This window comes from Trichosurus vulpecula, chromosome 9 (assembly GCF_011100635.1).
Source record: "Trichosurus vulpecula isolate mTriVul1 chromosome 9, mTriVul1.pri, whole genome shotgun sequence".
Classification (NCBI taxonomy): domain Eukaryota; kingdom Metazoa; phylum Chordata; class Mammalia; order Diprotodontia; family Phalangeridae; genus Trichosurus; species Trichosurus vulpecula.
The window spans coordinates 117124975-117137358 of NC_050581.1; the positions used below are offsets into that span (position 1 = coordinate 117124975).

Sequence of the window (12384 nt, forward strand, 5' to 3'; positions counted from 1 at the left end):
TGCCCACCTGCTGACTCCAATCCTAGAACCCCAACCCTGCCGCTGGGAGCCCCACCCACCACCCAGCGGGGACCTCCCTGCCCCTCCCCTCCCCCCAACAGCAGCTTGAAGCCCCACCCCCACCCCCCACTTGGACACCTTCCAAGTGCCCTGATTGGACAATAAACAAACACGGAAGTACCTCTTCTCTTATCTATTATGCTAAATCTTCATCTATACATCACTATACCTCACATGAACCCATGGATTTCACAATATATTTTTAAATCAAATTGTTTTTTATAGACAGGAGGCACCATAAAAAATAAATTTGCCCTGTCCTCATACACTCTTAGGGGAAGCCCCGACTTCTCCGTTAACATTGTTGTAGTTATTGTGTGGAGCCTCTAGGTGGCGCAATGGATAGATCGCCCGCCTTGAACTCTGGGAAACTCCTCTTCCGGGGTTCAAATCCGCCTTTAGATACTTAAATCAGGGGGACCTCGGGCGAGTCACGCTGTTTGCCTCAGTTTCCTCTTCCGTAAAATGAGCTAGAGAAAGGTATGGCATGAATATTGTTTTATTATCTGGGCTTCTCTCCTTCAGGGTCAGCTGGCACCAGCACATCCGCCCTTCCCTATATAGCGCAGTAGTGTTCCATCATAGTCACGTGCCACCCTTGGCTCCCACATTCCCGGGTCCAATGGCACCCAGCTTGTTTTCGGGTCTTTGCCACCACAAAAAGGGAAGGTGTATGGGAACCCAGTGATGACTTTCTTAGCAACCCTCCACGGGTACAGTGGCATTAGAGAGCAGAACCGGAAAACACGTGTGAAGCACGTACTACGTGCCAAGCGCTGTGGACGAGGAAGCTCGATCATGGGGTTTTAATGGACCGTAAACACAAAAGTAATAGGATAGACAAAAATGGCGCCTCAAAGAAGCCCCAGACTCCTCTAAGCAGCACCCATCACCCAGCGGGGGCTGCCCGGTCCCTCCCCTCCTCCCAGCTGCGGCGTCAAGCCCCGCCCACCCCACCTGGTCTCTTCCAACAATCTTCCGGGGCCCTGATTGGACAACAGCCAAATACAGAAGCGGCTTCTCCCCTGCGGTGTCCCGCGGTGGTGGTGGTGGAGACGAGGGTGGTGCGCCTCTTCTCTCCCTGGGAACCATTTTTAGGGCGCGCAGATGGCCCTCTGCTAGAGAATCATTTTGGGGGTGCCCGAAGACACGAAGACGGCGGGCCCGGGATCCCACCTTTTTCCCGAGCATCGTCGGCGTCCCTGAGCGCCCCGCTTTACTAAGGACCTGGAGAAGCTGAAGAGCTCCCAGTGGAGAGAACCCGCATTGGGAGAAGCCCCAGAGCTTCCCACCGAGGCGTTCTATCGAAAGGATTCCACGGGTCTTTAGACTGGGGGGGAGCAGGATCTAGCCATCGTTAGGTGAGTGGAGGGGCCCCCAGCCTCGTGTCTCCGTGTCTTCCACAGTCCCGATGGGTTCCCTCCTCCTCTGTAATCCTCTGTCGTATCCCCTCCAGAGCCTCACTGTTCTTATCTGTAAGGCCCGGATGATCGTGTTTATCAGGCAAATACCGGGCCCGGTGTCTACACCTTCTGTAAAGGGTTAAGGGCTTAGGTCAATGGCAGCTACCGGGTCTCACACCTCCCAGCGTCGACGCTCCTCCCAACAAAGCCAGGAAGGACTGCGGGCCTGTTCCTTCTTTCTGTAGGCACTTCCCTTTACCATCTTTTAATCGGCCAGCAGCCCACACGTAAGGGCCAGCTACGCTCCAGGTACCGTGCTCAGTTTGGGAGATAGAAAATTCAAATCTGGTATTTTGGTGGGAGAAGCCCATCCTCAGTAATGCTCAAATGTTGGAGTCCGCTTCCGTCATTCAGGGCCTTGGGAGAGGAGAAAGGACCTCTAGGGAAGGAGCTTTCTGGGGGAAGCCATATTACCCACACGAGGCACCTTCCAGGAGAGGTTTCTTATGGAATCATCAAAGGAGAGGAGATTTCTGGAGCAAATGAGACAGGAGCCAGCGAATGAAGGACTTTTTCAATTTGAAAGATTGTCTTTTGTCCTTCACTCAGAAAAAGCCCTATTTTTCAGGGTTCTACCAAGTGTCCTGCCCATTGCACAGCTAGGGTCAGACTGCTGCCTACCCTCTCCAGTGATCCTCTCCTCACAGAGGGACTGGAGATTTCTGAGGGACAATGGAAGGAGACTTGGAAACATAGAGAAAAACTGAGGGACCAAAAAGATATGGGACTGTCGAGCAAGGTCTTAGGCTGGGCTGACATTAGGCTTTTGGTGTGTCCCTTGGGTTTGTATTGTTCCCTCTGGATTACTGCTCAGAATCCTTTTTATGCTGGAAGGAGTAGGGGAGGGGAAGGAGAAAGGGAGGCTCTAAGGGGGCATCAAAGGCTGGTAAGGTAGAAAGTCCCTGTTCTGCCATTTTACACTATCTGTGTGATCTTGGGTAAATCACCCCACCTCTGAAGTTCTCAGCTGCATCATCGCTAAGAGGAGAGGACCAGAGCAGAGGATCTCTAAAGTGCCTTCCAATTTTTAATTCTATAATTATTAACCACTTCTTTATCTGTAAGTCTTTTTCACAGCCAAGTGTGAGGGTAAGGGGAGCAGCTGAGAAGCCCAGGGCCCAGCCAGAACCACATCCAAACCACTTATCTCTTGGTGTCTCTTTTTCCTCTCAGGAATAATGAATCCTGAGATTCTCATCTTAGAAGACCGTCCAAAAATCATCATCGGTCATGATGAAACTCTCTCAGACCTCCTGAACCAGTTGTACCCTTTAGGTAAGAAACACCACCTCTCTCCCAAGAGACCCACTCTCAGCCTCCCTTTCCCCATTCTGCATTCATCTGTACTTCAGAAGTCCCACCCCAGGGCCTCCTTATGAAGCTCTCTTCATTAATACTACAGTAGCTTACTATGTCTATCCCTTTATATTCAGATACCCAAAGTTCCTGTTAGGGCTCTACAATGACACCTAGTCAACCTTGACTAGAGTAAAAAAAATCTGAGGACTTTGTGTCACTGTGGTCATTGTGGGAGAGACCCTTGGAGGGAGAAAGTGGCCTTTAGATTACCCCCAGAGTAAGTCCCTACCTTCTACTGGCTGACTTTCCTGATACTCATTCATAGACTGTTTTTCCTCTGTTCCCCACCCTAGCCTCTGCCCTCATTCCACCTCCATCCTGTCTCAAAGGCCACATCTAAATATGGGGTGGGCAGCTGACAAGCCCAGGGCCCAGCCAGAACTACATCCAAACTACTTACCTCTTGTCTCCATTTCTCTTCAGAAACAGTGAATCCTGAGATTCTCATCTTTGAAGACCAGTCAGAAATCGAAGACCAGTCAGAAATCTTCATCTGTCATGATGAACCTCCCTCAGACCTCCAGGGTCAGATGTACCCCTCAGGTAAGAAACCCCAACCCTCTCCCAGGAGACCCACCCTCAGCCTCCCTTTCCCCACTGGGCTTCCATCTGTACCTCAGAGGCCCATCCTAGAACCTGCTGACAAGCCTGGGGCCCAGCCAGGACCACATCCAAACCACTTAGGTCTTGTTGCTTCCATTTCGCTTCAGAAACAGTGAATCCTCAGATTATCATCTTCGAAGACCAGTCAGAAACCGAACACCAGACAGAAATCTTCATCTATCATGATGAACTTCCCTCAGACCTCCAAGGCCAGATGTACCCCTCAGGTAAGAAACCCCAACCCTCTCCCAGGAGACCCACCCTCAGCCTCCCTTTCCCCACTGGGCTTCCATCTGTACCTCAGAGGCCCATCCTAGAACCTGCTGACAAGCCTGGGGCCCAGCCAGGACCACATCCAAACCACTTAGGTCTTGTTGCTTCCATTTCGCTTCAGAAACAGTGAATCCTCAGATTATCATCTTCGAAGACCAGTCAGAAACCGAACACCAGACAGAAATCTTCATCTATCATGATGAACTTCCCTCAGACCTCCAAGGCCAGATGCACCCCTCCGGTAGGAAACCCCAACCCCTCTCCAAGGAGAACAATCCTCAGCAGCCTCCCTTTCCCCGCTGGGCTTCCTTCTGCATCTCAGAGACCCTCCCCAGGACCTGAACCACATCCAAACCACTTAACTCTTTGTTATCTCTCTTCATCCTAGCAAGTCCAATACAACTCAACAATCTGGCCAGAAGCTGGGAGAATCAGGAAGAGCCAGAGATGGGTTTTGTCTACAGCCAGCCAGCTGAAAGGAGTCACTGGATGCCCCAGGCGTGTCTTCTGGGTAAGAAATCCTTCTCCTTAGCCCAGAGATGCCACCTTGAGTCTCCCTACTCCCATTCTGCACCCCTCTGTACCCCAGGTCACAACTCTCATTTACACTGTAGGAAGTTTTGATCTCCTTCTTTACATGCAGATACACATTATTCCTTCCGAGGTCTTCAACGATATCAGACTAGATTGACCTGGGTCTGAAAAAGGCCTGGGGTCTGGGATTAATGGGGATCCTAGGGTCCTGGGCAGAGATACTTTCAGCATCCCCTGAGCCTCAGCTCCCACCTACTCAGAGCTCCACTGTAGAGGAAGACACCTCTTCCTATAGGGACCATCCCTATAATACCTCCTACCTTTGTGTGCCACCCCCAATCCAACTCAGGGGTCAAAAAGAAACATGAGCTTGGATTCAGAGACTCTTCTATTCACAGCCCTGATGGCTATTCTTTACCAAAGAAAAATAGGCCCTGCCCTCATACAGTTCATAGTCTTTGGGCTTTGTTGGTACCCTTTCATACACTGCTTTTTTGGGGGGGGGCAGTCTTTCTATCCCACTGCCCCGCACCAGTCTCTGACCTCATTATATCCCCACTCTGCTCTCTCCATCCACAGATGAAGCACCCTTTCAGCCACTCCATCAGGATAATGCCCTGATTTCCCCAGCAGACCACACAAGGCACTTCCCAGCCCCAAGAGGCATAGATCATGCTCTGGTAAGTATGTTCTTGAAAAATCCACCACCACCATATCCCTTCCTCCCCACTCCCTGCCCCATACCCTCCCTGAGCTGTTCCCAGAGTAAGACCTTATAGAATGAGAGTTCCTAATTTGGGATCTGTGAACTTTTAAAAACATTATGATTTCACTTGGAAAGACTTAAATGAACTAGTGCAAAGTGAAATGAGCACAGTAACAGCAATGGCGTACAGTGACTTAGCTCCTCTCAGCAATCCAAAGATCCAAGACAATTCTGCAGGACCTATGATAAAGACTGCTGTCCGCCTCCAGAGAAAGAATTGACGAAGTCTGAATGCAGATTGAATCATATCATTTTTACTTTGGGGTTTTTTGTGTGTTTTTTGTCTGTGTTTTCTTTCACAACATGACTAATACGGACACATGTTTTGCATGACTGCATATGGATAATTTATAATCAAATTGCTTTCCATCTCAGGGAGAGGGAAGAGGAGTGGAGAGAGAATTTGAAACGTAAAATTAATTTCAAAAATTTTAGAATTTTAGAAATTTTTTATTGGAAAAAATTTTAATGAAAAAGTATAATTTTAATAACTATTTCAAAATAATTGATTTCTTCTGTAACTCCATGTATATTGTGTGTGTGTGTGTGATTAAAAACATTATTTTCTGGGGGGATCTTTATGAGACTTTACCAGACTGCCAAGAGAAAAAAAAATTAAGAACCCCTCTAAGAGAATGATGGGTGGCCTTCCCCACATATGGGGCCCTGTATCCCTTATCCCATAGGAAGTGATGGCAATCTCTGCTGTGTTTTAGGTTATAGTGGGGAGCTCAAGCATCCCAACACACTGGAGTCTTTCACTTTACCAGGGTCATTGTGGTGCTGCTTTTTCAAAGAGGAAGTGTTGGGACTGAGAGGGAAGATACATGTACCTCCCTCATCCTCTGATTCCTTCTTTCTTTTCTTCCCTACACAGATGCTACAAGATTCTGAGGACAAGAAACTGGACTCCAGCCAGATGGTCTTCCAGAACCGACACCGAATATTTGCCTCCTTAATACAAAGTCGAAGGCGGCGCTTCAGCAAGCTCCGGTCCACTGCCAGGAGAAGACTCACTTATAACCTTTGATTGGTCCTTCCCCAGCTGATCCCGAAGACGCCTGGCCCAAGGCCGGCAGCCTTTGCCTAATACTGACTATGGCACCCTCACTTAGTCACTTCCTCTTCCTAGGCCTGTTTTCCTGCCCTCCAAAATGAGAGGCTTCCACTCAGTGTTTCTTGAGCTCCCAGACTGCTCTCAACCTCTAATTCTTTGTATGCCTACATCCGAACATTGTTTAATAAACAGATTATTCTCATGGTAAATGTGTTTGTTTGAATCGATAAGAGTTGCTTGGCTACTTCCTGACACGATCCATCTCCATGCCTATCTGGTCTGCTTAGTGCTTGGGGTATCTCAAAAGCCTTGCCACATGCTCATTCCACAGGGGACCTCTCTCTCTTACAAGTCCCAAAAGCCTGGCATCCTTGGGACCCTTAAGGCCCTGATGATGTTACTTCTGTGTTGTGGTTCTGTTCTCACATCATCCATCAGAACCTTAGTTTCCTAATTTGTAAGACCAGGGGTGATGATAATTCTCATGAAACTGCCACACTGGTTTCTTGTGAGAGAAACATGCTCCATAAAGGACGGGGTGTTTCTATCAATGGGAGCTTACTACCTTTTCCAGCTCTGGCTGTTGCTTCTCACCCCTCCCACCTGTACCAGTCATCACGCAGACCCAGCAGCAATAGCATGTTCCTTGCTTTCCTATCTTCACTCACTTGAAAGTCTTTCCATCTGACCATGAACTCCTGATATGACCAGATTTACAGGGAAAATAGTAAGCTAATGGATATAGACCAGAATCTTACTCCACACACCCACAATCAGTTCTAAATGGATACTTTAGCCATGTAAGAAAGGCCCGTGCTTTTTTTTTTAAATTGGAGGAAAATGAAGGAAGATCAGGGAATCAAACAAAGATGTCCATTATCCACTACTATTTTATATAGTGCAAGAAATGCTAACTACAACAATGAGAAAAGAAAAGGAAATTGAGGGAATAAGCATAGACAGAAAAAAATTATCACTTTGTACAGGTGCTATGAAGATTCACTTTGAGATTCAAAGAGCTAACTAAAATTTAAGTGAAACAATTTGAGCAAAGTTACAGAATAAATTTAAGTAATTAATTCACTTCAGCATTTAGAGAGAAAGGAAAGAGGCCTAAGAAGAGAGGGTCCCATAGTCCCAGCATTTCTATTACCAGCAAAACCCAGCAAGAAGAGGTAGAGAAATTGCATTTAAAGTAACTAAGGAATATATAAAATACTTGGGAAACTCCCTACCAAGACATGCACAGAAACTATATAAATACAACTACAAAATACTTTTTATGGGAATGAAAACAGATCTAATTAATTGGAGAAATATTTATTCCTCATATGCAGGGCAAGCAAATAGAATAAAATGTCAGTGCTACTTGAATTAAATTATTTATTCAGTGCCATAACAAACTACCAGATGATTATTTTATAGCACTAGAAAAAAATGAAATTCATCTGCAAGAACAAAAAGCCAAGAATCTTAAGGGAAATGATGAGGAAAAGTGGGAAGATGAGGTATCTAGATGTACCGCATCTACTCTACATCACAATGATCCTCAAAATTATTTGGTATTAGTTTAAAAACTGAGAGGTCTATCAGTGCAGCAGATTAAGTATACAACATGTAGAAAATGATAGACCTAGTAACCCTACTGTTCAATAAACACAAAGACCCCAACTAGTAGGGGAATGACTCATAATTGCACAAAAACTGCTGGGAAAACTGGACAGCAGTATCTCAGAAGGTAGGTAGGTTTACAGGTATCTCAAATGACATTCCAAACAATATATAACTCATCCTAATCAAATCAGAGAAGCAAGGCAGAATTTCCCTCTTTGATATATGGCTAGGGGGTAGAGTTTTTAACCAAACAAGGAACAGAGAGGATTGCAGAAAAGGGACATTTTGGATTACTTTTTTTTTTTAATATTGCACAAACAAAACATGGAGCTAGAGAAAGAAAGTTAACCAGGAAAAAATGTTTGCACCAACTTCTATGATAAGGACTCATTTAAAAATACATAAGGAAGAACTGCAATTTATAAGAATAAGTCATTCCTCAATTACTAAACGGATACTAAAAGGATATTAACAGGCTATTCTCAATGGAAAAAAAAATCCAAACTCTACTAATAGCTCTACACATGTATATCTATATAGGTGCGAACACATATGTAAATATATGTGTGTATATATATATGCACCTCTATATATAGAGAGATATAGAGTGAGAGACAGAGAGACACAGAGAAATGGAAATACAAGCAACTCTGAGGTTCTAGCTCATACCCATCAGATTGCCAAAATCGAGAAAAAAGAGAAACATTATAAATGTTAGAGGTTCATGAGTACAGCAGGCACTTTGACGCTCTGTTGGTAGATCTGTGAACTGGTCCAGTCACTCTGGAAAGCAGTCTGGAACTGTGACCTCAAAGTACCTAAATTGTGCAATCCATACCTCTACTAGGCCAACACTTAAAGGGGAAAAAGACCCATATCTTTAAGAATATTTACAGTAGCTCTTTTTGTAGATGAAAATAATTGGACTCTGAATTGGGGGGAGGGCTTATCAATTAGATAATGGCAGGGCAAATTGTGGTATATTAACAAAATGGAATATTATTGTGATGCATGACAAAAGGGATGGCTTCAGAGAAATCTGGGAAGACTTGTATGAATGTTGCAGACTGAGGTGAATAGAACCAGGAAAACAATTTATCCAATTAACATAGGAAAAAAAACCAAACCACTTCTTGTGAGGACCAATAGTGAAATAAGCTACACAGCTCCTGGAAAAGAGGTAATAAATTCAAGATTCCCAATGATACACACTTTTTTTTTGACATTTAAAGTTTTATTGAACAAAAAATAAAACATGGAATTCTGAGTTCACAGAGCAAAGCAGCTCTCCCGCTGAAAGTGAATCTTGTGCTATGTAACCTTATTAACATCAACCATGGAGAAGGCATGGAATGCGTAAGTTATCTCATCAGCCAAAGAAAACAGGGATATCTAGACACATTGAACATGCTTCTAGCTCGTATTCTCCTCAATTCAGTAGAGCTAGACTGAATTCCATATATTAACAGCTGGTATTATTGGAAATTGCTTCTTGGAAAAAGCTTAAAAAAACACATTTCCTATTCCATTGAAGTACCATCGGATTTTTAAAATTCAGTATTTTTATGAGTGTGCCAACATAAAAAGAAAAAAAAAACCAAAAGCAGTAACACCAATAATCAAAGCCCTGAAACTGGGCAAAGGGATGAGGCCATGCATTTTTTTTTCTGACATTACTATTTCTGCAATGACATTTTCTTGTCTAAACAACTTCCTCTGCTTAGAATGGATCTCACCTAGTCAGGGGGGCTGAGAGAGATGGCCAAAGTACTCAATGAAAAGGGGGGCGGGGCGGGGAAGCAGCTCATCCCAAACTGCCTCCTTTGAACATGTAGCAGTCACAAAACAAAAGGGTAAACACCCCCCCCCCCGAAGCACACAGGACAGGGTCACACATAGACTACATCCCATCGGCAAGGTGACTCATTGGGCTTCCTCCTAGAAGCTGGCCCACCTAGAGGCCTCCCACCCAACACACAGTCATACAGAGCAGGGATGCACAGAAATGGAATATCTGCTAGAGACAATACCTTGCTTTTTCATGGGTTAAACATTCATCTCTAGAGAATAGACATTCAGGATGCTTTTGTTAACCACAGAGAAGCATTCTACAACACACAAACATCACAAATGACGTCATTTCAGTCACTGTACCAACTACGGTAAGCTAAGCTAAGAACTAGCAAACGACGAGGACGATAAAGGAGATTCCACCCTCCCCCCAACCCCTCTCTCCCCCCCCCCCCCCCCCCACACCCAGAGAGGACCCACGTGAAGTGAATGCACAGCCCTGGTTTAGGGGGCAGAAAGAGGTGACTCTCGGGAAGGGGACCCCGTGTTTTCCTCGGGGGGGAAAACGGTGAGGGTACAAGCCCGGATGCCACCGAGTGACTCGGGCAGGTCGAAGACCTTGTGCCACTCATCCTTCTCGGGATCGTACTTCTGCACTATTTCCACCATGCAGCGGTTATTCCAAGAGTAGCCCCCCACCACGTAGATCTTATCTTCGAACACAGCCACCCCCACGTCGCTCTGGCCCCTCAACATGGCGGCGATGGGGGTCCACTGGTCCAGGGCCGGCAGGTAGTACTCGCAGCTGAGGACGTCGTCGTAATCGCTCGTGCCCCTGAAGTGGTTGCCTCCGATCACGTACAGCTTCTCCCCCACAGTACACATGCAGTGCAGCCCTCTGACGGTGGTCATGGGAGCCTTCTGGGTCCACTTGTCCGTGTCCGGGTCAAAGCACATGAGCTCCTTCTGGAAAGTGTCATGAGTGATGCCCCCCGAGATATACATCAGCCCCCCGTACACGGTGCCCGCGTGGCCGTAGTGGGGCTCGCTCATCTTGGCCACGTAGCTCCACTCGTTCATCCGCGGGCTGTAGCACTCCACCGTGGCCAGCTCGCCCGCCGCGTTGCGGCCCCCGACGGCGTACAGGTGGCCCTTGAGGGCGCTCAGGTGGAAGAAGGTGCGCTTCTCGTTGAGCGGCGCCACCAGGATCCACTTGTTGGAGCGCGGGTCGAAGCGGAACACCGTGTCCACGGCCGTCTTGCCCTTGGTGTCGTAGTTGCTCTGGCCGCCCACCACGTACAGGAAGTTGCCGATGACCGCGATGCCGTGCTGGTAGCGGGGGGCGTCCATGGGCGCCAGCGACTTCCACTCGTTGGCCTTCTCGTCGTACATGCGCAGCTCCTTGCTGACCACCAGCTGCTGCCGCAGGACGCCGCCCAGGGTGACCAGGTGCGTGCTGTCCGAGCGGATGGCCGTGCGCTCCGACTGCATGACGGGCTGCATGTAGGGCATCATCTGGTAGTTGCTGGCCTCCAGCAGCAGGTTCACGCACGTGTTGTCGGCCCGCATGAAGTCCACCGTCTGCACGTAGTTGATGAGGTCCTGCGGCGACATGAGCGGGAAGCGGATGTTCTTCATCAGCTTGGGCGCCAGCTCCATGCGCGGCTCCTCGTGGCGCAGCCAGCGGCACGCGGCCTTGAACAGCTCCAGCTCGCCGCAGTGCTTCAGGCTGTTGCTGGCCAGCGCCGCGGCCAGCCGCTCGAAGGGCAGCTTCTCGAACTCGCCGCTGTGCAGCAGCGCGGGGAAGTTGCGCAGGATGAAGTTGTTCACGTACTTGTCCACCTCCGTCAGGTTGTAGGTGTTGGCCAGCCGCCCCACCTCCACGCAGTTCTCCAGCGACACGCCCGAGATGAGGAAGACCTTGCAGAAGTCCAGGGCCGGCAGCACCTGCAGGAAGCTGGCCGCCTCCAGCGTGTCCTGCAGGTTGTCCATGGTCAGCGACAGCTTGGCCGTGTAGATGAAGTCGATGATCTTCTTGAGGCCCACCTTGTTCACGCCGTGCAGCTTGATGCACTTGAGATCCTGCTCTTTCATGCCCCCCGTGAACATGGCCTTGAAGTAGTCGCTGGCCGAGGCCATCATGGCCCGGTGCACGGGGAACGCCTCATCGCCGTCGCCGGGGACCAGGCTCACGTCGCACAGCAAGCCCTCCCCGCGCAGCTGGTCGAAGCCCCGCAGCACCACCGAGCTGTGCGTGTTGCTGCGGAAGAACCGGGTCGTGCCGGCCTTGGACGACTGCAAGTGGGCGGACACGCCCATCTCGCCGCCGCCGCCGCCGCCGCCGCTCCCCAGAGACGCCTTCACGTGAGCCTCCTCGTCGGGCCCCAGGCACCGCTCGCCGATGGCCGCCAGGAGCTCCCCTCCGGGGCCGCAATGGTCCATCCCCCCGCGCCGCTGCCCTCGTCCGCGGAGGGCCCGGGACGGACGCTGCTGACGCTGCCGCCGCTGCCGCTGCCGCCGCCGCCGCTGCCGCTCCGGGGCTCGGCTGGGCTCCTCTGCGGGCGGGGGAGGAGGAGGAGGAGGAGGAGGACCAGGATGGAGAGGGGAGGGGGCTGCGCGGCTTGCGCGCCCGCGGGCTCGTTTGGGGCGGGGGGGCGCGCCGAGGTGGGGGGGCGCTGGCGGGCTCGCGGCCTCCTCCCGAGGCCCCCCGCCTTCCTTCCGCGGCCCGCGCTAGGCCACTGCGCAGCCCCGGCCGCGGCTCTGGGCCCTCGGCGAGCCTCGGGGTCCGCGTGCGCTAGCCTGCCGGGCGGTGCCTGGGGGTCGTGAGGCGCCGCCGGAGCTCGGCCCCCGGAGCCCGGGCCTTG

The 12384-nt window shown here is 49.5% G+C and overlaps 2 protein-coding genes across 2 annotated transcripts; one reads left to right on the plus strand and one right to left on the minus strand.

Moving 5' to 3' along the window:
* The first annotated feature begins 1099 nt into the window (after positions 1–1099).
* Positions 1100–6320, plus strand: LOC118830924. The gene is made up of 8 exons (XM_036738016.1): positions 1100–1421; positions 2697–2798; positions 3306–3425; positions 3593–3712; positions 3880–3999; positions 4147–4269; positions 4872–4972; positions 5936–6320. Exons 2-8 carry the CDS (start codon positions 2702–2704, stop codon positions 6086–6088), a joined length of 834 nt encoding a protein of 277 aa, XP_036593911.1. The 5' UTR covers positions 1100–1421; positions 2697–2701; the 3' UTR covers positions 6089–6320.
* Positions 6321–8956: 2636 nt separating this feature from the next.
* LOC118830613 (kelch-like protein 13) lies at positions 8957–12071 on the minus strand. The gene has a single exon (XM_036737509.1). The coding sequence runs from the start codon at positions 11960–11962 to the stop codon at positions 10025–10027; it is 1938 nt and encodes a 645-aa protein (XP_036593404.1). The 5' UTR covers positions 11963–12071; the 3' UTR covers positions 8957–10024.
* Positions 12072–12384: the final 313 nt, after the last annotated feature.

What these genes read in the sequence shown, in the direction of transcription:
- LOC118830924 (XM_036738016.1), top strand. Translation starts at nt 2,702, where the DNA reads ATGAATCCTGAGATTCTCATCTTAGAAGACCGTCCAAAAATCATCATC. An exon ending in GAACCAGTTGTACCCTTTAG is followed by an intron (nt 2,799 to 3,305) that starts GTAAGAAACACC and finishes ATTTCTCTTCAG; the next exon opens with AAACAGTGAATCCTGAGATT. An exon ending in AGGCCAGATGCACCCCTCCG is followed by an intron (nt 4,000 to 4,146) that starts GTAGGAAACCCC and finishes TCTTCATCCTAG; the next exon opens with CAAGTCCAATACAACTCAAC.
- LOC118830613 (XM_036737509.1), bottom strand. Translation starts at nt 11,962, where the DNA reads ATGGACCATTGCGGCCCCGGAGGGGAGCTCCTGGCGGCCATCGGCGAG.